Here is a 25361-nt window from a genome sequence, read left to right as displayed (position 1 = left end):
ACCTTACAAAACTATTAATTAAACCAATAACAAAGAATACAAATGAAATGAATGTAGCTGCACTGTGGTCTTCTTTTGGTTAATGGTATGTTTTAGCAGAGAATGCCCTGGCTTTCGCTTCCAGTGCTTGCTAGTGGTATCTAACCGCGGTGCATGATGGGAGAGAATGTACCTGGGTGCATGGTAACTGGTAACACTTAATTCTCTCAGGCCCGGTAAACTTGGTCAGTGTTCCTGCTTTCTTTCCTGCTCTACTCTTCTCACCCCTACCCCTCCCCACCTTTAATTTCTGTCTTAAAAGGATGCCTGCTGCCCCTAAAATGACTTTTTTGTAATTGTTCCCCTAACCCCAAGCATGAAGACTAAACTTTCCTCCATTTTTCTGGATATGTTCTTTGACACCTCAGAGTCTCCACCGGCTCCTGCTTGCTTTGTGTAACCTGTGAAGTGGCCGCAGGAGGCATGCTTAGCTCTCTCTTTACCTCTCCTCTGCCTGTCATTCCCCCATGAGGCCATTGCAGCAAGCACTCTCCCATCAGCAGAGGTTTATCTCAACCTGAAGTGCAGCCAAAAAGTTGATAGACAGAACTATTTACTTTTGGGTATTATGAGGTTGTTTGTTTATTAATTTATGGTTTTAAAAAATTACTTTCTCATCTGTGTTTAAGCTATGCTCCTAATGATAACCTCTTGATCTAAAATACTCATGGTGTAAGGTTTTGCCAATGAAAGCCCAAGATGAAACCAGTGTCTCTAACCCTCTCCTTGTACCATGTACTTAAACTTGACACCTAAACGTGCAGATTATCTGAAGCAGGAACACTGAACTGTAATTGCTTGGTATTTTCTTCTGTGTCGTGGTGCTTTAATATGACCTCTTCTCTTAATGTCATGTCCCTACTGTATGTTTTAGACGCAGTGTCCTTCAATTTGAATGTCGACATAAAAAGCCTGTTACTACATTTTGGTGTCATCTATGTTGTTTTACCTTAGATATGAACTGAATGGAATCCTGATTGTGCAATACCAGCTCTCTTTCCAAATTTGCAATCCTTACCTTTGACAACCTAGCTTAATCTATTATCTTCCTATATACAACCCAGTCATCCCCTAAATTCTTGTCTCAGTCAATGTACTTTATGCCCTCGCTTTGTGTTTAGTTCTATTACCCTGTTATTTCTTCTGCTATCATTGTTGTACTGGATTCCAGACATTTTCCCACTGTCCGAAGCATGGGCCTTGAGACTTTGTCTTGTGCATGCCTTGCATGACTCTATTTGGTATCTTTACTGACATTGGCTTTGTTTCTTCTTTTGTGACTATAAATGTATTAATATATATATATATATATATTTCTGTGTTTGTTTCAGTGTTAGTTTGAGGTCTTGAGGCTGCATCTACTTTGAGTCTGAAAACAAATGAATTGTACTTTCACTGTTCTTTAGAACAGTGTTTTTCAACCTTTTTACACTTGGGGACAAGAAAATAGAAGAATTATTTTGGTGACCACTAAGGCGGAAATCACCCTGAGCATAAGTGAATGCGACTAAGGTCATTGGGTCTATAATGTTCATACAGCATCAGGATGGTTAACTCTTTCATAGACGGGCACAGAATTTCTGGCAGAGCAGTCCCCAGACCAGAGGTTGGAAAGCACTGCTCTAGAAAAAGTTTTCCAGGGCTGGGATGTGAGTGTGGTCCCATACATACATTACAACAACTGGAAATACACAGCACAGAAGTTGTTTTGTTTTCTATATCCAACTTAAACCTGCTGGTGACTTTCCAGCCTCCTTTTATCACATATACATGCATGCTTCAAATCATTGCTGTATGCATGCATGTATATGTCTTTGTGTTTATCTTATGCATGGTGTTTGTGTATTGTTAGTTTATAGATAGTTTCTTTGTGGGGCCCTTATAGGTCTGAATCAACTTTTGTATGAATGTGTCTAAGATATCAATGACCAAACTAAATAATTTCTTTGTGTGTATACACATACCATACTTGTATGGTCTGTATTATCCACAGTTTTTCTTTGTTTTGTTTCTGGACAGTCCACAATATGTTCCAGTTGTTTAATTGTGTCTGTACGGTGCATGTCATGTGTTTAAGAAGCCTTTTTTTTTTTTGCTTTGTATATTTTATCATCTTCCCTTGTGTTTTGTTCCAGTTCGTCGCGTCCCACCAAGATTCTCTATCCCACCCACTAATCATGAAATCATGCCAGGTGGAAGTGTTAATATCACCTGTGTGGCCGTGGGGTCACCGATGCCTTATGTGAAGTGGATGTTGGGGGCAGAAGATCTGACACCTGAAGATGATATGCCAATAGGAAGAAATGTCCTAGAACTGAATGATGTAAGACAGTCAGCAAATTACACTTGTGTTGCCATGTCAACACTGGGTGTCATTGAAGCAATAGCACAGATCACTGTCAAAGGTATGCCCCGGGGTTCATGCTTTGAGGGTCTGGCTACACTCAAGTCACCAGACTAATGCCTCTATAAAGTCTGTTGTTGGAACTTTCTAAAATGAATCAATTTATGGATCAGTGTTTTAGATGTCATAGTCTAATTATATCTGTGGTATCACATAAGATTCCTACATCTGTGTGGGCAGTTTCTCTCTTAAAAGTATTGGCAGACTTAGAAGCAGTAATTGTCAAAATATTTAACACCAGTCTGGGCCAAAGAACTAACCAAGCAGAATGAGGAGTGATGGACATAATGAGCTATTGTGGAAGGACTCGAGCATACAAGTTTCAGGTGAATCCAGAACTTTTTTTTATTTACTTTTTTAGATTTTATTTATTCATTTTTATTAGAGAGGGGGGGGAGAGAGAGAGAGAGAGTGAGAGAGATAGAGAGAGAACAGAGGGAGGAGCAGGAAGCATCAACTCCCATATGTGCCTTGACCAGGCAAGCCCAGGATTTTGAACCGGCGACCTCAGCATTCCAGGTTGACGCTTTATCCACTGCGCCACCACAGGTCAGGCCTGAATCCAGAACTTTGATAAGTAACACATGACAGAAAGATCCAAAGTTTTACTAAATGTCAAAAACCCTGAAGACAATTTAAAAAAACCTTGAAAATAGAGAAAAGAAAAAGAGTTAAAAGTTAACATGGATAAATAATAGATGCTTAAAATATTTTTAATTCACCCTATCATTAAAAATCAAAATGCAAGTGAATTTATTTTCTTTTTAGCTTTATATTTTGCATTGTATTGATGAAGTGTTCAAGAAAGATTCTGTCCCTGAAATAAGTGAACTAAATATAACCAAAGTACTAATTTCCATGGATATTTTTCAATCAAAAAATGAAGAAACTGAGTATGTGAGGGATGGCTTTCACCCAGTGTGTGCAGACTTTTAGAATGCTTTTGCAAAATGGGGCAGACTGAGGAAGACTTGTGGTTTCAGCAAATATTTGGAACTATTGACAAATGAGCATGAATTGTCTTTCCTTTTTAGAAAAATCTTAAGAAATGCAAAAACACATGTTATAGTCAATGCCGTATCTCCAGCCAAGCATATATATCAGATCTATGCCTTATAAAAATCAATAATGTGCCTGACCTGTGGTGGCACAGTGGATAAAGCGTCGACCTGGAATGCTGAGGTCGCCGGTTCGAAACCTGCACTTGTCTGGTCAAGGCACATATGGGAGTTGATGCTTCCTGCTCCTCCCTCCTTCTCTCTCTCTCTCTCTCTCTCCTCTCTAAAATGAATCAATAAAAAAATAAAATAAAATAAATCAATAATATGATAAAAGAACAAAGGTACACACCATTGGCAGCATTTAATCATTTTAAATAGTAGCATTGTAGTACATCTTCTTAGCTGTATTAAGCATGCTTACAATTATTCATATATTACAGACAAATTCAATACTATACAATAAATGTGACCTAGTAAAAGTAGTAATGTCTGTTAAATATCAGTAAACGCACCTTTAATTAGCTATATTTGTACTTGCCTTAAAAATTCAGGATATGTAGGAAAAATTGGGATTACCTACTTTCTCGAAAAATCTCAGGCCAAATTATTTAAACAAATGTCTTTCTGTAATTTTTAGTAACATCCAGATATTATTTTTTGTAGTTCTTCGAGTGGTATCATTCTATAGTTCTCATAATAATCATTTCAACTTTAAATATTTTAACACTCACGGAACACCTTCAGGAATTCAAAAGCAGGAATCACATTAATATATTGTTCAGCCTCTCATTTTCCTGTCAATTGCTCTTTTTCCTATTTTCTTCACCTCAAAAATAAATAAAATGTAAGGGTTAATCTTTAAGACATAAAATGAACCAAAACAGAAAAAATAACTTGAAGAGAGTGAGACTGGAATCTTTCTTATTCATTTAGTTAGTTATCTAACAATACTTAACAAAAACCCTACTCAGTGCTAGGCAGTTTTCTAGGTATTGGAGATCCAGCACTTACCAAGTACCAGTTTGCTAATCTTAAAAAACTATCATTCTAGGGAGTACTGTAATTGATGCTTTTATATAGACAAGGAAAAAGGGGTATTAAATGGCTGATTTATATGAGTGTTACCTTTAGAGTTTTTCAAAAACATTTTTGGTTTATTCTTTCCTAATAACTATGCCTTTGAAAATCATTGTGCAGGGTAAGTATAAGGTTACCAATGGAGATATTTGTTGTTCTTAATTAGCAGCATTTTGAGTTGTGTTTGGCTAAAAAGAAAAAATATGAATCTCTAAAAGATGGATTTAACTGCAAATATTTGTATGTCACTAAAATCTGAGGTCTTACTGCTGTTGAATATAGAATACATATTATTGCAATGAAACTTTTTTATTGAATTAATTGGGGTGATATTGGCTAATAAAATATAAGTTTCAGGAGTACAATTCTATAATACATCATCTGTTTACTGTATTGTGTGTTCACCACCCTAAACCAAGTCTATTTCCATCACCATTTATTTCCCTTACACCCTCTTCTACCTCCCCCCACCCCCTCTCCCTCTACTAATCACCATGCTGTTGTCTGTGAGATTTTTTTTGCTTAATGCCTTTACCTTTTCTTACAGTAATACTTTAAAAAGTAATCTTTGAATATGCTTTATTTAGTTCCTTCTGCACTTTGAATATTAAGTAAAAACATGAACTTGAAATTAATTTGAAGTTACTGTTCTTTCTTATTTTAATATTTTGATTTGATTATTTATGAGAAAACTATAGTAATGTTACCAATGTCTTACAACTGGAAAACAATATGGATGTTATTCTTCCATAGCAATTTAATAGCATCTCAATATATCCTAAAATATATTCAGTATATTATTTTCAACATTTATTGGTATTTACTTAAGTCGTTTATATTTTAAAGCAACAGGCTAATTGGCCAAGCTTATAATAATAGTAATAATTGCAAATAATATTTTTTGAGGGTGCCAGATAACATTCTAAGAGCATTACTGGATTAGCTCATTAATCATCAGAGCAAACTCATGAAATAGAGTTACCCAACTGTACAATTCCAATAATGCAGTTTTTCTCATTTTTCACATGAGAAAACTAAAACAGAGAGAGGTTAAGCGACATATGAGGCTCACATAGCTAATAAGTGATGGATTTGGATAGAAGCCCCCAAATACAACACAATGCCCTTCTAGTAAAATGGGATTTGTCACCTATGCATGTCTTACTGTGCTTTCCTGACCATTTGGAACATTATTCTTTGCTATAATTTCATCTAATTAAATCTTTAGTAGATATGTGATTTCAATAATAGAGTTTATGGATTCTTATAATATATTAGTGAACATCTTTTTTCACCTCCCTCCAAGCCTTACCCAAACCTCCAGGAACGCCTGTCGTGACTGAGAGCACCGCCACAAGCATCACATTGACTTGGGACTCTGGGAACCCTGAGCCTGTCTCTTACTACATCATTCAGCATAAACCTAAAAATTCTGAGGAACCTTACAAAGAAATTGATGGGGTGGCGACCACACGCTACAGTGTCGCTGGACTAAGTCCCTACTCTGATTATGAATTCAGGGTTGTTGCTGTCAATAACATTGGGCGGGGGCCTCCCAGTGAGCCCGTGCTAACGCAGACCTCAGAGCAAGCACCATCCAGTGCCCCGCGGGATGTCCAGGCGCGGATGTTGAGTTCAACCACCATTTTGGTACAGTGGAAGGAACCTGAGGAGCCAAATGGACAGATCCAAGGATACAGAGTTTATTATACAATGGATCCCACTCAGCATGTCAACAACTGGATGAAACACAATGTAGCTGACAGCCAAATCACTACTATTGGCAACTTAGTGCCCCAGAAAACATATTCTGTCAAAGTCCTGGCTTTTACCTCAATTGGAGATGGTCCTCTTTCAAGTGACATACAAGTCATCACTCAGACAGGAGGTAAGTCTAGTTCCTGATGGGGAGTAGGGCAGAAGGGAGGAGTTGGTGCTAACAGGTGGGAAGGGCAAAAATGAAGGACAAAGATATTATACATTTTAATTTTGGGGACTTAAGAGTTTCTATGTGACAGGTGAAGGTAAGGCATCTGGAGAGGAAACAGACATGGATTCCTGAAAGACTAAATGAGAGTTTTTTTGTAGAAGGGTGCATTGAGCACCCTCTCCTTTTAATTAGTACCTAGATGACTTGAAGACTTTCCTGCATGAGGTGGATGAAGGTGTGTCCTCCGTGTGGCATTTTGAAAATAAATAAACTATTCTTCTTTATACTGTGAGAGAATAGCCTCAAAAATTATTTAATTTGTGAAATATTGGATGTCTCAGCATAAAGTTAAATATAAAACCATTTGTCAGAGAGTCTTGGATATGTAAATGGCTTGTATTTGCCAGGAAGCTACTTGCTTAAAAATAAATATTCTCCTAATGGATTTTCAATTTTTTTTTATTTGTATGCCTTCATGGGTTAATGAAGACAGTTGCCAAGATCTGGGATCAAACTTTAACACCTGCTTTATTCATTTTATTGGGTAGTAGAGCAGATGCCAAAATATATTACAAAGAAAAAGTTGGCCCTGCCTGTAGTTTTATTTTCATGAGGTGATATCCAACCTCTGTGATATTTGATTTCAATTTCAAGTAATCAGTTTTAACTTGGGTTGGAAGTATAACATAGCAGCTTTCTTCTAAAGTTTATTTCTGAATGTCTGAGAGAGCTATTCACTTGATTCCTTATAGTCTTGGCTCCTCTAAAACTTGCATTAATCTAGGAGTGTTTGGGCAGCATGCCCCTGGTTTGTTCTGATAATCTACATAAGAACCATCTTAATTGGAGTTAGTATCTGTAATCTAGAGGTATGGAAGTCATAAGCAATCTTGGGAATAAATTAGTGAACTGTCTCAGGTGTCAGAACTGTATAAACCTGTTTAATCACCGTCTTGTTTTCAGGTCTAGGTTTTGTGAACCACATGACTGTGTTTACCATTTGCACTGGCTGCTAGAAATCTCAGAACATATTTACAGCCTGTCGGGCTTTATTATATTTTAAATCATTATGTGGTTTTTACTAGTTTGTTCATGGAATTGTTTTCTGAAATGGTATGAAAGATAACTATATAAATAACTTTTACCACAATTATACTAAACACCATCCATAAATTTTCTCTACTAGGCTTTTGTAGTTCTTCTGTATTTATTTGTTATATTAATATGCAGAAAAGTACTATTGATGTTTTGCATACATTTTAATTTTTTCATGCATGTCTCATTGGAAAATTTAGAAACATGAAAATCTTGTTCTTTTCTTTTCTTTTTTTTTTCCATTGGAAGTGGTTAACTGTTATGAGATTATGTTTTACTCTCCTATTTTAGCAGCTCCATGACCATTAAAAGATATTAAAAAGTATAAGGGAAAAATATATTCCTATAATCTACTTTTAGTTCTTCTGATTTTTCAGCTGTGTTATTTTTAAAATCCCTGATCATGGAGTAACATTATCAGGGTTTGAATCTCAATCTATGATTTTTTTTTAGCTTTATAACCTTGACAAATTCATCTCTCTGAACTTTAGTTTTCTCATCTAAAATAAAGACCACCTTATGAAGATTAGGGATTTTATTCATTTTCTACCACATCCTGGGTGGCTTAAGCAACTGGAGTTGACTGCCTCTCAGTTCCAGTGGCTTACCGTTCAGCGTGGAGGGGTCGGCAGCGCTGGTTCCCTCAGAGCTGGGAGGAGGCAGCCAGCACTCTCTCTTCACTTCTGGCGGCTTACTGTCAGTCTTGACTGTTCTTTGGCTTGTGGGAGTATCATTGTGTTCTGCCTTCATTGTCACATGTCACTCTTTGTGTGTGCATGTCTTTATGTCCAAATGTTCCCTCCTTATGAGGATACCAGTCATAATGGGTTAGGCCCAACTAATGACCTGATTTTATGTAATTAATTCTAAAACAACACTGTTTCCAAATAAAATAACATTCTGAGGTTCTGGGGGTTAGGAATTCAACATAAATTTTTTTGAGACATATTTAAACCCATTATAGACAAATATTTTATTACTTAGTAAGTAATATATAATTATCATCTTCATCATCATAACAGCTAAAATGTGATGGGCACTCTGCTGTGAACTTGGCCTGTATTAATTCTAACTGCCCAATTAGGTAGCTGTGGAATTATCCCATTTGCTGGTGAGTAAATTGAGGATCAAAGAAGATAAAAAGATTTAGGAATTTGCTTTGGGTCATAAGGTTAGCAAATGGCAAAGCAGAATTTAAATCTGGGTGCCTTGGATACTTCTAAGCACCATTAGCCATCCAATTAGTAAATTGCGAATATGATCATTTTAGTGCCTACTAGGTTTTTGTGCCCATGAGGCATTCAATAAATGAATAGAGGCAGGAAATGCAGTGTCTTATTTTTTTATATCTTTATTTAAGGATTATATATAATTTATTTCTGCAGTTCTTGAGGTGGCTCTTAGATTACCTAAAGTGTGTTAAGCCTTTTGGATATGAAAAAATAACTTTATCTGAAAGAAGTAGAAGTACCTTTTTTATAGAAGGTATTATAGAAGATATATTCGATCTCTATAAATTTGGTTCTAAATTTTCTAACTATAGACTTAAACATAGAAACCTATCATGTTTCATCACTTTTCTAATGACAGGAGAGTTTAGCTATCTTAGAAACCAATATACTAGTTTCTGGAAATAAATTTGACCAAAACAGAAAAATCCTTGGGAGTCACGAAAATCCTTATATACAGAACATGAAATAACAGACAATAATGCATTAGGTCACAATTTATTGTAATATATAGAAACTGATGTTTAAAAAGTCCTTTTGGATTTTCTATATTACCAGCAGACCTAACGTAACATAAATCATAACTCACTGTAGGTAGTATGATGACAGAGGCAATTGAGTTATTGTGATCCAGGCATTCTGAACTTAGAAAAGGCTAGATGAATGGGTCACAAATGTATTAGAATAGTTGTTCCCAATCGCTTTTAGACATTTTATACATTAAAATATTTCCAAGAACCTTCCATAATAGTTGTAATTTTAATACCCATTGATTGAGAAGATATATGATGACATAATGACTTGTGCCTGCCAAAATCAATAGGCTAAGAAAACCTTCCAAAATAGCACAATGATTTGATCTGTTCTCTAGGTTTAATTAACAAAAGCCATTTGATGTTAGTGGATAACTGCCAAAAACAGTGATGTTAGATCCTGATACAATTAATGCTGAACTGCTCCTTTTTCTTGGTGCTGACTAGCTAATTTTTAGGATCATTGCTAGACAAAAACATAAAGCATTATGAAAACATTCTTTTAGAGAGGATATATAAAATTTAAAGACATGATTATTTTTACTATAATTTTCTCTTTTTTCTATGAAAATTTACTGATTAATATGTATGAATTTCTCAAGTGATTCTAATTTCATATACATGGCTATATACATTTTTATGTGTTCTATACCTGAAATATATTAATTTCATTTTGATATCTTTAATTCCCTTCCATTTACAAGGAAAGTATTTCTAATGTTCTAGAAATAGATCTCCACTATTAGATAACATGTGGGAAAGATGTCTTCTCTTATAAGTGTCCAGATGGGTTTTTTAATTTGCCCATGAGTTACTCTGAACTTCAGATTTTCCTATCAAATTTATGTTTAGGTAATTGGTGAGGGAAATGCTACAACACAGAAAATCTCTTAAATAAAATAAAGTAGACATAGACTAGAGGTGAATGCTAGTAAGTCTGAGGTATAAATGCTGAAAGTGTTACCAAAATATTGCATGTGTGTGTGTCTGTGTAGGGGGACATAAAACACAAATATTAACATCTCTTAACAAAACCTCTATAGCCTCAATATTTGGTAGAAAATTCCAGTTGACAGATAAAGCATTGATGAAGCATTTCCTGTGTCTCCAAGCAGAGAAAGTATATGACAGTTTGGCATCATATACATATATTATCATCATTAGCACAAATATGTTTGGGAAATATAAAGGTGAATCCTTTAATTTCACATCCTTTTTCTTTACCTTTGAAGCCTTACTTTTACTCTGGTTGTTTTAAAGATTAAAGAACTCTGAGGACGGCATGGCCAGACTCTAAACCAGCTCAGTTGGTTAGAGTGTCATCCTATTATGCCAAGGTTGTGGGTTCCATACCTGGTCAGGGCATGTACAAGAACTGACCAATTAATGAATAAATAAGTGGAACAGGCCCTGGCCAGTTGGCTCAGTGATAAAGCATCGGCGTTCGATTCCCCACCAGGGCACACAAGGAGAGGCGCTCATCTGCTTCTCCACCCTTCCCCATCTCCTTTCTCTCTGTCTCTCTCTTCCCCTCCTGCAGCCAAGGCTCCATTGTAGCAGAGTTGGTCTAGGCTCTGCGGATGGCTAAATGGCCTCCCCTCAGATGCTAGAATGGCTCCAGTTGCAACGGAGGGATGACCCAGATGGGCAGAGCATTTCCCCCATGTTGGCATGCCAGGTGGATCCCTGTTGGGTGCATGCGGGAGTCTGTCTCTCTGCCTCCCGCTTCTCACTTCAGAAAAATACAAAAAAAAAAAAAAAAAAAAGGAGAACAACAAATCTTGCTCTCTTTCAAAAGTCATTCAATAAATAAAATTAAAACTAAAAACCCTAAGAAAGCAATAGATTTGGGTGAACCCTCAATTCCCAAGAAATTCTACATAGTGGCACCTTCAGGCATTCATGAGCATAGACCCTGATATATTGATAATAAAAAGACCTTTTAAAACACTGCTCTGCATGCTGGATTTCATCTGTAGGCATAGTTAGCCCTACATGGTATTTTTCAATTAATTTTGATTAATTTAATATCTAATTGTTAAAAAATGGAAAGATTTTACCTAAAAGATTTATTATCCCCTTCTGTTGAAAAACCAGGAACTCAGGCACAACTGGGCCCTTATTTCCGAAGGCAGCACTCTCCTGGTGCTGATCCTCACTGGTGCCCTCCGGCGGGCAGGCTCTCTCCATTGGTCCCAGGCCCCACAGGGCCTCGACACTCATGGATCTGAGCATCTGTCTGACACCTCTAGGCATCTGTGTTGCTACCACAAGTTTAAAATCTACTAAATTAAATTACCCTCCTAATATTTCAAAAGGAGATGGTGGAAGAAGAGAAGATCCTCTTAAATACAGTGTATATTAGAGGAGAGACTTTCCATTGAGTCATTTGGCCGCTACTTTACATTGTTCAAGAATGAAATAGGCAGTAACTGTACACCCTCGGAGACTTTGATGTGCCTGTTTGATTCATTATTTAGAAGGAGTGGACTCTTAATAGAACCAGACAGAATAAGAGAATCAGATGAAGTTTGTGTCACTAAACCAGGATAAAACATTGAGACCTACCGGGAATTTGTTCAAGACAAATTAAAAGCAAGAAAACAAACAGTTTAAGTAAGAAAATCTTCATTAGATTTCTAAGACATTTTCAATCAATGTCACTTAGTTTATTATTAGAATTAGACAGGGAGGAAATGAGTAACATGCACTTATTATCCTGAGAGCAGCCCTTCAGTACTGCCTGTGTTTTAAATTCTTGACAATATTATATGCTGGTTTAATTTAAATCAGGAGTTAAAACAGAGCTTTCTTTCCCAGACTTGTAAAAGGTGGAGGGAAGATAAAAGGGGAAAAAGTAGAGAAAAAAGTGATTGTACACATAGGTGCGTGGTGTATATCTATGTGCAGTTTTAGTCTGAGAAACCCTCCCATTAGCGGAATATTAGAATCCGATCATTTCCCCACGTGTCTGATAGTTCTTGGCTTCCATTGTTGCTTCTGCCAGTGCTTTTGGTATTTCTCTTTTAGAAGTAATGCATTTGCTGGTTGTATTGCTGTTTACCTATTTGTTTTTTGTTTCCCTGTTTTCTCTTCCTCTTGCTCTTCACTTTTTATCTTCTTTTGTCTCCACCTCTCAGTCTGAATGATTGTGTTAGGTCACCAACTGGGCAGGTACTTTAAAAAGTGAGATGCGCTGTTACCCTATTCGGAAAGTACATTACCTGAGTCATCAAATTAATGAGTATCTCAAGGCCTGTGATACACAAAGGGAGGAAAGATGAAATTAGAAATATGAAACGCTAGTTATTGGCGGCCTTCAGCGTCAGTCCAAACATGAGTGCGCATGATGGCGCATGTGCACGCACACGCAACAGCACGTACACAGGATCGCAGGGTAACAGAGCGGGCAGCGGGATAATAATTAGGGATCCTAGAAACCATTCTGCTAGAGCCCGCTATGTTTTAACCTCTTTTTAAACAAAAGGCAATTTTTAAAACATACTACAGATATATGATTACAAAAGGAAAAGAAAGTCTTGTTTTGCTTTTTCAAAAACTGTCTTATGAAGATGATAGTTTGAGTATTATTTAATAAACTGACTTTATATGTCAGCTACAAATTACATTATTTTATATGTTTTCCAGTGTTTGTGCTCATTTGCCAAAAATGTTTTAGGTGTTCATTCCCCCTCTGGTGTGAAGTACATATCATTGTCCTTAATTTTTATTAAATATACACTGGATTTTCATGTGCATTTGTAGAAATATGGACATCTGTTCAGCTATAGCACTTTGAAACATGCCACATCAGGGTAATAATCAAAAATTTTTATGGCCATCAGAGCATGAGCACCAACCAATCGGAGCAGACACTGGCGAAGAACAATGTAAGGTTAAGTGTGCTAATGATGCCCAAGTATGTTTATCCTTCTGTATAATAAAGGGAAGACCTGAGGGGATTCAGGTGTTAACTTGGACATTGGGGTTAGTAATCTTATTCTAATATAACATTTGAGTAAGGTGTTCTTAACTGGATAGATGTCCCATTTATTATTACATAATATATAGCTATTTCAAATTGTCTATTATATGCGTTACATGACTAATATGAGAATTATAAAAGACCTCTATAAAAATTACTTTATTTCTGATAATAAGTGTATTCTATAAACTTTTTAATTTGTGTAGTAATTTAGTTCCCTCTCGCTAGGGACAACATTAAGTTTATATTAGGTCTAGGGTATTAAGTCATTTGGAGTCATTTAAGGACTTTAATAGCTTTTAAGCTATTAATGTAAATGATAGCTTTTTATCTCCTTTTTTTAAGGAAACTTTTTCTTAAAATGTCTGTTAGTAAGAAAAAAAAACTAAGTGATTCTTTTGTTGCCTGTAGATTTGTTAATGCAGTGAAGGTAGAATTTTATAAACTTAATTGGAAATAACTTTGAAAGTTAAATGCAGTCCTAAAGCATAAATTCCTACTTAATTGCAAAATAGCAATAAATTTTATATATTTAGCACTTGTGATGATTTAGGCAGCATTTGTTACAAGTGCATTATATAAATCATCTCATTGATTATGTACAACAATATTATGAAGTAAATATTTGTATTATATGTAAAATTGAATTCAGAGACTAATATGCTCTATATTTGCTAGTTCTAGTTCTGCATCTTGCATAAATATGGTACCACTCAAGGACAAGGACAGTATTTGTAATATTGTTCTTGTTCTCTGAAGGAGAAAAATGGGCTTTATACAAGTTTACCTGGACATCATAAGGATTTAGCACTCCATTAAGCTGATACATGTGAACACATTTTGAATGGTTTAAACAGATACACCAGTAACAGAACTTACAAATGTTTATGGTAATGGTAAGCTCAGTCCTTTGCCTCCCTGTTTTTAGTACCAGGGCAACCACTAAACTTCAAAGCAGAACCTGAGTCTGAAACGAGTATTTTACTCTCTTGGACACCTCCACGTTCAGACACCATTGCCAACTATGAGCTGGTCTACAAAGATGGGGAGCATGGGGAGGAGGTAAGGACCGTGCTTCTTGCCTTTGGGATTAGTCACTACATTGAGGCATTACTCTACTTTTGTGTACTTATGCAGGTTCTTTTGAAAAATCTGATATCTTTAACGGACCTTGGAGAAAAAAGACTTGAACTTTAAAAGAGATAACTGACAAAATTAAAAAAGATTATTTGGAGGCTTACTAGGGGGAGTGGGGCAAAATTCCAAATTATTTATGGAAGTATCAAGTTATAACATTATATACCCATGAGACTTGGGGACATAACTTTTTTCTCTTCTGCATTAAAGTACTTAAGTCACTGTAGATATATAACTAAATAAGCCCCATAGCTTTGAGTAGATGAATTTATTCAAACTGGTTTTAGAGAAAGATACCCCAAAGCAAATGTTTATTTGTATGCCAAAAATTATGATATGAATGTGAGTATATATAAAGTTTGAGTTTGTAATGCAAATAAAATAACAGTAGAGGTTAGAAGGCTAGAAATTGTTATATAATTTAAATGCTGTTATAACGTAAAATACTCATATTACAACAATTTGTGTTTTTAATAAGATATACATCGGCATTAAATTATTTTAAATCCTTACCATTACCTAACTAAGAAACAAGTATAGAAAAACAGCAAAGAGAGTGACAGGTTTTTGACAATGCTCTGGATGATTAAATGTTGACACACCAACTCTGCTTTGTAATTGTTTATTTAGAGAATACCTTTTTACTTGTTACTTGGTGTATCTAAAATTTTTAAAAGCTTTTATATTTGCAAGCCATAACACCTTAGGGATGTTTTCTCCAGTTTTATATTTGAATTTTTGACTGATTTCTGTTTGTGTGAACAGCAAACAATATTTGATAAAAAGCCTGAAATTATTTATGCCATATTAGATTACATATTAGCATGTATTTTAAGGTTTACTACAGGCTAACATCCAATCTGAGATTGCTTACCCATAGACAGCTATATTTTTACTAACATGCAGAATTCAAGCATGAAAAGTAATTATAACCTTTGATTAAAGAAACCTTATTTCAAAAATCTTTTATGATAAAAGTTATAAAAAAGTTTGTGAATTTTTTTTCTAGCTATAGCCTCTATAGTTCCAAAGAAAGTTAGTTTTAAAATTATTTTAAACCAATCTAGATTGCGTATATATTATCCAGCTTTCCATAGTAACTTACATCTGATTTTGATCCCATCAAACCTTAGTAATTTTAGTTCTTTTTTTAAAGTAGTCTCAGGTAAACTCTATGCTAGTTTCTGTTGTTACTTTGGGCCATATTTTCTTAGCCTCTATTTAGATTGCAGAAGATCAGAAGATATGAACTACACATTTCTTCAATTAAAATTGCACATGTGGGCATACTCCATTATCAGCTTCTGTTATGGGCTATGTCACAGCAGCACCCGTGACTTAAGGGTAAAACACATCTCTGGGTGATGGCCTCTCAATTCCCCTTTTATCTGATACTTTTGCATAGCTATGTCATCATTAGGTGATCGCTTGATACCCTTATCCCAGGTGTCTTATTTGTTGTCAAAACTTGACTTAAATGCTGATATTTTCATTATGTAATTCCCCTAGTAGAGCCCTTGATACTCTGTTGGTTCTGTGCATGATATTTTGATGACAGACATTGTGATTAAAAAAGAAAATTGCCCCAATCTTAATGAAGATGGTCAACTTCTCTTGTTACTTATCCACAGAAACGAATTACCATTGAGCCAGGGACATCTTATAGACTGCAAGGGCTGAAACCAAACAGCTGGTACTATTTTCGTCTGGCTGCACGCTCTCCTCAAGGCTTGGGTGCTTCCACAACTGAAATATCAGCTAGAACCATGCAGTCAAGTAGGTGTCTCTCTTTGCTTACTTTCTGCCCTTTTTTCATTAGGAGGTATTACGGATTTTATCCCCACCAACAAACAGAACTGCTAATTAGTATGGTTAATAGTCAGTAGTGTATAGGCTAGTAAGCATCCAACTTCAGGGATTAGAGTACAACTGTGACCTCTGTTGTTTCCATACTTGGTCCAAATAGCAGATTCCTTTCTCCCACTTTGTAAATTGAAAAGCCCTCAAAAAAATTGAGAAATGAGAAAAATGGGTGAAAGCAATTAGATCAAGACCTATTTAATGGATTACAAGGATATAAAGCAAAATTCAGGTAGAGAACACTGCATAGTAATCAGAACAAGACGTACCAAACTAAAGAGACAGTGAGAGACCAAACTGTTATCTTTTATAAGAACACAGGTTTGAACTCTGCTGATAAATAACTCTATCTCATGTATTTACCCCTACTGAGAGAAAAGCTCAACTCTTGTGACTAGTTTTTTATTAACTCTGCAAGTAGTACATGTAAAAATTTGGAGCATTCACAGCAAAACTGTACTTGGACATATTTGGGGAAAATGGGATAATCACAAGTACATTTGCAATCCTAAATTTTATTTTGTTTCCTCAGGTTCAATTTCTTTTTGGAACTGTTACTATAAAGAATAATCGTGTTTATCACAATGGGGGTCCATTGTGTCCAGGGAAGATTGTTAAGATTGGTTTTTGTGAAATCTTATATAAGAGATTGTTTTTGATGGAAAATTTGGTGGTTTATAGTACTATTTGACCTTTATTAATAAGTTTCTACAATTAGTTTATTAAACAACCATTTACTTTGATTTGAAGTTTTATTTCCTTAGACTTTTCTTTCATATTTTATAAGTGATCTTGATATAGTGAAATGTGATAGATGTGTACAATACAAATGCATTAAATTTTATAAAGAGGATGCTCTATTGACCTAATTTATAGACCTATCAATATAAAATTTATATATTTTAAAAGATGAATTATCTTTTATATAAGCAAGGCTTTCATGTTTTATTCTTCTGTAGAAACTTGACATCTTTCAGTGTTTTTTGATAATAAATATTATTATCTTCCCTTTTCTCAAAACATGATTATTCATATGAAAATCATTAGGGTCCTGTGCTTAATCCATTTGTGATTATAGCTTATCCTCATAAAATTTTTGTTCTTTTCAAATCTGAAACATGTAAATATACTTTTGTATGTCTGCTTTGAATTCCAGGCAGGCTAATAAATAAGTAATAATGTAGAATATAATTCTTAAAATCTGATATTTAATTATAAGAAATGTGACATGCTTTAATATTATATTTTGCATGGTTGACCAACTTAACTCTTTTACATACATACATACATATTAGAGACAGAATGTACATTTTATATCCACACCAAAAACTTATGTTTTATTTATTAGATAAAAGTTTCAAATGATGTTGAATACACTCAAAAGACTAGAAGGTCTGAAGATAGAGTTGTCATGAAAACCAAAACAGCTTTTTAAAATGAATTACAAATAAGTTTTTGCTTTTACATGAATAACTCAGTTTATTATGAATAATGATGATGCATTTAAAATAAATTTATAATTTTAAATATAAGAACCTGTTGTCAAAATCAATAAAAACAGTATTCAAGTGATTTTACAAATAATATTCCAAATTTACAAGACTTTTAATGAAAATATTCTTTTTGTTGGTGTAGAGAGCTTTTCCTTTTGATTGACTATAATGAAAAACAAGACATGTAGAGACTGATAATCCTCTACATGACCTGATAAACTGACGACTATATAATATTAATATCCATAAAGCCAAACTACATATTCACATACAAATAATTAGAAACGATTTACTCATTGTACTATATATATTGCCTTGAAATGATATATGTATTTATGTATGTCTTATCCCATTTGTCTTTTAAGAGATATATATTATTAACTTTAAAAATAATTTATAACAGCTACATAGGTCTTTCTTGCTTTTTAATTTTTTAAAATAATGAGTGTTTGATAAATTTAATGAAAAATAATTGCTCAGAAGGTGACCAGTTTATTTTAGAATGGGCAATAAGAAAGTTTATTTTTAACAACTTTTGTCAATTCTACTTTATATGAATAATTATATAGAAAATGAATGGAATTATGCACAAAATGAAAAAGATAAATCATACCTTTTCAGGTGGTTCTCAGGTGTTCTTTTTTTTTTTTTAAGTAGTTCTTTAAATGGCTGTGTTATTGACATTTTGTAAGAGATAGATGGTTGTTATTGATTTCACCAAAATTTGCTGGTGGAATCTAATCCTCACTAGCAATGGTGTCTTAAGAAGAGTTATCATTTTTTAAAAAGCTGAAAGCTGATGTAGGGTAAGTACAAGTTACAGTCAGAATCCACAAGCCTGACATTACTCTCGGGTAGGTAAATCTTGGACTATGCTTTTTCATCCTTTATTGATCTGCATGCTCGCTCTGAATGGACTATGATCAATGTTTGATTAATGCTTTTCATTAATACTGGTCAGGCACAATCAGTTTTTTAGAGAGTCAGAGAAAACCCTTTTATGTTTGTTGAGCTTTTATTTCTTTCCTTTTTTAAAAAGAAATGGAATTTGTAGAAGAATATCTAGTAGTTATCACAGTTTTTTACACTTAAGAATGCTTTCACAAATGAAAATTGTATACGATTTACCTTCATTCTAGAATGTAGAAATGAATGCTTGAAACAGCATCTGTGAAGTGTCAACAAGATGCTCACATAACAAAGCTTGCAGTGTTTGCAGCTTTTTGCAGTTGGATAGTCTGTGTAATAGGGCTGGGGAATACTGAGGGATTGGTTTAGAAGAAGAGTTTAAATTGCAGGTAGGTAATTTTATTGGAGGTTCCATTATCTTAAGGTTTCATGTTCACATATTCCCCCCACCCATTATTTAACATTTATTTTTGGTCATTTATTTATTTTTTTGGTTTATTCATATTACTAAGCCAAGGTACATAATTTATCATTAAAATTTTAAGTTTCAAAAGCCTTATTTTTGTTTTGTTGCCCTTAATGTTCATTTATTTATTTCTGCCTTTTCTTTTGTTTTATCATTTTTTTTCCAACCATTCCTGTCCTTTCACTCAAACCCTCCTTTAACTCACTACCAAAATAAGAGCCGTCAGCTCCTCCTCAAGATATTAGTTGTACCAGCCCAAGTTCCACTAGTATTTTGGTAAGTTGGCAACCTCCACCAGTGGAAAAACAGAATGGCATTATTACTGAATACTCCATCAAGTATACTGCAGTGGATGGAGAAGATGACAAACCTCATGAGATTTTGGGAATTCCTTCGGACACTACCAAATACCTTTTGGAACAGCTGGAAAAATGGACTGAGTACCGGATCACTGTGACAGCCCACACAGATGTCGGCCCTGGCCCCGAGAGCTTATCCGTGTTGATTCGAACCGATGAAGATGGTATGTTGCCTCTGCTACGTCAATTGTCAGTTTGCTCCCTTCTGACACAATCTTGGTCTGCTGTCTTTTGATAGGCTAACAGTAATCCATTTTTTCTCTGCTCATCTTTTTTACCCAACATCGCTCTAACGTCAATAGTTTTTGCCAAAGACCTATTTTTGCTACAGCCTGGGCATATTTTTTTCTTTTGATCTCAACAAAATATTTTGCTTCCCTTTAAAAGAACAGTTTGCTCCTATGACCTTGCAATCCAGGCTCTTCCTCTGTACCTCCATCTAAAGTCTTCTGCGTTTTTCTTGGCTTTTTGTAGTCACTTCTTTTTCATTTTGAAGTTAACTTCTAAAAACAGCCTTCTTATCTTCTTGTTGCCTTTCTGTCTTGCATATTTCAGAAGCACTGATGCTCGACATTTAATTTTTGGCATTTGTTGTATGGAATACCTTTGATATGAGGAAAAAAAGAAGAAAATTCATATAATCAAGAATCTTTTTTTTTTCTGCTAAAAAGAAACCTTTAAAAAACACACAGCAACCAACTACCAGTTTTTGTTATTCTTTCAATGCTATACCTCTTTGTGCTTTAATGCTTTGAACCTCAAAGCATCTTCCTTGGCTTTTGTACATTTTTTACATGTTTTTCTATTTCTCTGATACTCTTTTTTTCTTCCATACTTTTTTTTGGCATTGGTCATGTTTTTTGATCTTTTCTTAAAAGGTAGAGCAGATTGGTTGAGCATTTTCATTGGTTGAAAATGTTTGTATTCCACAAAGGAAACATAGTGGGTCTGCCCATATTTTTTTTTTTTAAAGAAACTAAGAAAATGCTCTGACTGGGTGGGACAAGTACCTATAATTTTCTTTTATCCGATGATATTGTTCCAGTTCCTAGTGGTCCTCCTCGCAAAGTCGAGGTAGAGGCTGTCAACTCGACATCTGTTAAAGTCTCATGGCGCTCACCTGTGCCCAATAAACAGCATGGCCAGATAAGAGGATACCAGGTGCACTATGTGAAAATGGAAAATGGTGAGCCCAAGGGCCAGCCCATGTTGAAGGACGTCATGCTGGCTGATGCACAGGTAAGCCTCTGAAATTACATACTTATATTTTTATATGATCCTTTTTTTTTAAGTTTGTACCTTGAAATGGGCCCCATTTTCATATTTTACATTGTAAAGAATTTATAAAATTTTTGTTTTTGAAACATATGATGTCATCAAGTGACAGAATAAATTTAGTGAAATGACGCAGCTGATTAAAAACATGTTAACTGTTTTCTTAAAATACAGATGTTCAGCTCTCTATAGCTATATCTGAGTTTACCTTTCTGACTTCAATCATTGATTTAGTCAAAGCAAGGTGAAGAATTCTGAGAGTTTTGCTGATTGCATCTACTTTCTGCTGAATTAAAACTACTTAGAATTAAGTTGACCTAATTTCTAAACATGTGATTTCTGTTGAAGAATAAACATTTTTATTTGGGAAAAGGTATACGGATAGTATTGTATCTAGGACTTCTTAAGTAAATTAAGTATTTTATAAAAGAATTGTTTCATTTCCCAGAAAATGAAGATAATGCTCATGATAAAAATTAGAGTTTTCCAGAGAATAAATGGGATCCCTATGATGAGCCAAGTTGAGAAAAGTATTAGTTGAGTATGTGAAAAATTGAGCCTAAGATGGTGGTTTATAAATATTTATATATATATATATAGTTTTATAACTTGGTTTTGTAATCAGTTGTTTCAAACAGAGCATTATTTTTTTCCCATAAATTAGTAATGATTCAAAATGGTACCCTGATAAATCCATATGTCATATTTGTCTAAAAAGTAGATTTTGATCAATATCTGTTCTATTGGGGTTTATATATAACCCATGGATTAGCTCATCTATGCTTAGTCCAATAGTGATGGGTTATTATGAATAAGAAGATGCTTTGGTAATCCAGCAAATTGGTAACTAGTTATAGCAATGGATGATATTTATGAAAATTTGAAACATTTCAACAGAAAATTCCTTGTGTTGTTTTAAAAGTGAGGAAACTTATGAACCAACTTGTGAACTACTGTTCCAGGTTGCCAAATTTTGCATTTTTGTCTCAATGAAAATAAGAGGGAAAATGGATATCCCTGTGGCTCTATGGAAAGTATATATTTACCCCAAGTTTTGATTTAATCAACTCACACATTCATGTCACCTGCAGTCTTGAAATGTTCTAAAGAGATCTGAATTTGTAGCTAACTTACCTACCTTGAATCCAGCTGTATGGTTTTGGTTCTATATATGTGGTAGGAGATTCATAATATCCGTTAGATCTAGAAAAGGGCCATGGACATGCTTTTTCAAATATTTAATTTGTACCACCTATAAGATAGAACATTCTTATAATATAAAATAAAGCCATCATTGCTTATGTTTTTGTTTGTATGTCTGCAGTTGTGAAAAATTGGTAAGACCATCATGCTTTGATATTCTTCTATTTTTAGGTAATATTACATTACAGAACTCTAGTTCTGTTGCTCTTTTCATTGGGACTATGGTGGTTCATTTTTGTTTTTCTTTATTAACTTGGTGATTTTCTTTGTGTTTTCTCTTTTTCTCCCCCCCCCCTTTTTTTTTTGTCCATCTTATATTTTCTCATTAATTATTCATTGAAATTTCATTACATCTTACAGGTCTTCACCAGGAATATAGGATTCCAATATTAATGAGAGATGTTAATCTTAATAGTAACTTCAAATAATTTAAGAAAGAACTGAAAATAAATGTCACAGAGTAGTGTGTATTAGCTTTTGTTAAGCCTTCTTGACTTATTCTAAAGGGAAATTTGGAAAATAGCTGGTTTAGTGATAACAATGCAGAACATATTTACTTTTGAGCTTTCAATGAGAAGTGAAGGTGGCAGCGTAACACATTTATACTCTGGGATTTAATTGTACACACTGCTTCAACTGCTTGTTTTTCTTTTTCTTTTAAATCTAACAAGGGCACCATTGCCTTTATCAGGCTACAAATTTCTCTTTATTTCTTTTTATTTTGTTTCTTTCTCCCAACCTTCTTAATACCAATCAGTGGGAATTTGATGATACTACTGAACATGTGAGTAATGTTTGACTGCTTTGTCAAAACAGATTATAAATGCTTCTTTTCTTTTCTGGTTCTCCTCTTTCACCTATTTGTGATGTGTCATCACTATTTGAATGCATGAACTAACAAAATATTTTTTAATTATCTGCACTATGTGGTACACTATTTTGGTTTTGTTTTGTGAAATTGGCATGGTGCTACTGATTGCATAGGAAACATCATGAGCTCATGTTATTTTGGTGGCTGCTACTAACTCTGCCTGGTGACATAGTGAGAGGAGGCATGCTGTAAGTGGAGGCATCAAAGACTTGAGATGTCAAGTGGTATGTGGCCGGCCGCTCTTAAATCCCACTCCAGGGTTACACATTCAGTGGATAACATGACATAGATCTGGCACTAATGAACTATTTTGAAGTGGCAAATTCTCTGTTACACTCATAAAAATTTGAGTAAACTTGAATGAGTTATGCCAAGAAGTGGAAAGTATCTCACTTAGGGAGGAATTTTTAAAAAGATTTGAATGAGTAGATTATGTTATTTATTGAGAGCTTATTATATATAATGTATTGTGGGGGATGCAAGATGTGATACCTGCCTTCTAAGTGTTTACAGTCTAGGTGGATAGAAATTATGTGAAATTCAGGAAAGTCATAAAATGCAATATACATTGATGGTATCAAACCATGTATAATTAATATGAGTGACAATATCAGTAAAAGTTATGTGTTTAGAGACAATAGACCAAGCTGGTAGAAGAGTCCTGAGAAGTTAGTTTGAGAACCTAAAGGATAAGTAGGGATTGAAATGGGGAAAGTGGGTGTGTGTATGTGTACCTGTATATGCTGGGGAATTGTAAATGAGAACATATTTTTAAAAAGTGAGCACAGCAAAAGTAGCCATTGAGTCAGTCAAGAGTGTCATATTGTCAGTTAACAGTGATCTTGCCAATTTGACAAAAATAAAGGGTTCAAGTTAGTAAGCTACTGCTAAATATAGCTAAGAAATAAGATTTAATATAATGTTGAAAAATCAATAAGATAACAGTGTTTTATAAACTTCTTTGACCATGACCCATAGTAAGAAATGCATTGTATGTCATAACCAATACATATGTTTAAAATAAAAGTTTCTCACAATAATACCTTACCTTTTAATATGTGTAAACATTAGTAGTTTGTATTCAAGTCTATTTTACTTCTTTTTATAATACTGGTCATGACTGAATAAATTGATTTTATGACTTACTGAATGGTTTACTACCTGTATACTTAGTGGTGAGATTAGAAAGAAAAAAGACAGTACACAGGGAACAAATAAAAAGAGCTCTTTTATTACAATAGTTATTCAGGAATAAAAATTTAACAGGGTCGAAATAGCAGGAATGGAAAAAAGGATAGTTATGATCAATATTTTCAATACCTTGACAAAAACTTGCTGACTAGCCAAGAATTTGAGGAAGTAAAAGAGATCAAAGTATTGCTTCTAAGTCTTGAAGATGCTCCACCATTCATTAAATATGGAAGTAAAGAGGGGAGTCTGCTTCTAGGAATGACATGTAAGCATCAGTTAAGCTAAGCTGGCCTTAACACATAGTCAAGGGAGAATGTCCAGCAGATCTTTATAATGTATAAGCCATTGGATCCTTCATAGGGGATCAGGACTGGAAATGAATTTAGGATACAGACAGAAAAAAAGTCTTTATGGTTTGGAAATGAATGCAGTTTTGTTGTTGTTGTTGTTGTTTCTCTTTCTTTTTGGGGGGAGAGGTGGGTGGAATTAGAGAAAAATGCAGAAAACCAGTGAGTGTTTCAGAACATCCACTAATGCCAGGTCTTAATAGTCAGGGCAAGAAGTCAAGTGGAGCTGGGGCCTGAAAAGACAAAGAGAGTGAGGACCAGTGGCCATGGTATCAGCCACACTAACCCACAGAGAGTATGAAAAAACCTCCAAGAAGTACACCAACAGCTTAAGGAAAGAAAATGTAACCTGAGAGATGGAGTCATCCAGGCAGATAGAGGTGTCTCCTGCTGAGATTCTCCCACAAAAGAGGGCTCGACTTATTTCAGATTGCATCATTTGCATTTTTCTGTCATACCTGTGCTAGAGAATGAACATGTGCGGTTAATCCAAATTTTATAAATGGAAAACTTGTATGAGGCTCAGAGAGTATAAATATGCCACACGATGTGGTGATAGAACCAAGCCTGGCTTCTTCTTTCTTCTAGCATTGCCTACTTTCTTCAGCAGTCCAGTGGTGTGTGAAGGGAGGCCTTGAAAACAATAATGTTGGCATTTACCCATCATAAGTTTTGGAATAGCTGTCATCTGCCACAGTTTAAAATGCACCTCTCGGGTGGTTCACTTATTTTATATTTTCTGTACTGTTAGTTAAACCATTCCAAATTCCTGAAAATAAAATTTCTCTTCCAAATTTAGTTCATTCATGTGGCAGAATTGTATTTCCAGTGGCTTTTCAGGATGGTATCCGAAATTCTTGAATTTCCGCACTGATGACACTCCTAATGTGTGAGAAAAGCACATTATAAAAGCTGTCATATTGGAAATCTGATTCAACAACTGAGTTCTATGGTGCC

General features: G+C 34.7%; 1 protein-coding gene across 16 annotated transcripts in view; it reads left to right on the top strand.

Annotated features, from left to right (window-relative positions):
• Window positions 1-25361, top strand: part of PTPRD (protein tyrosine phosphatase receptor type D) — a 2510439-nt gene that overhangs the window by 2294437 nt on the left and 190641 nt on the right. For 10 of the 16 annotated variants that reach the window (XM_066257235.1, XM_066257234.1, XM_066257236.1 and 7 more), the window contains 7 exons: window positions 2175-2444; window positions 5828-6409; window positions 14222-14355; window positions 16062-16206; window positions 19376-19681; window positions 20563-20756; window positions 22753-22779. In XM_066257235.1, the coding sequence (XP_066113332.1) occupies window positions 2175-2444; window positions 5828-6409; window positions 14222-14355; window positions 16062-16206; window positions 19376-19681; window positions 20563-20756; window positions 22753-22779 (1658 nt within the window). The remainder of the gene's footprint in view (window positions 1-2174; window positions 2445-5827; window positions 6410-14221; window positions 14356-16061; window positions 16207-19375; window positions 19682-20562; window positions 20757-22752; window positions 22780-25361) is intronic. The other 6 variants (XM_066257244.1, XM_066257243.1, XM_066257241.1 and 3 more) reach the window with 2 other exon arrangements.

The sequence above is a fragment of the Saccopteryx bilineata genome, chromosome 2, assembly GCF_036850765.1.
Source record: "Saccopteryx bilineata isolate mSacBil1 chromosome 2, mSacBil1_pri_phased_curated, whole genome shotgun sequence".
Lineage (NCBI taxonomy): Eukaryota > Metazoa > Chordata > Mammalia > Chiroptera > Emballonuridae > Saccopteryx > Saccopteryx bilineata.
Note: the sequence above shows the minus strand (reverse complement) of the source record. Positions and strands in the feature narration are given on the sequence as shown.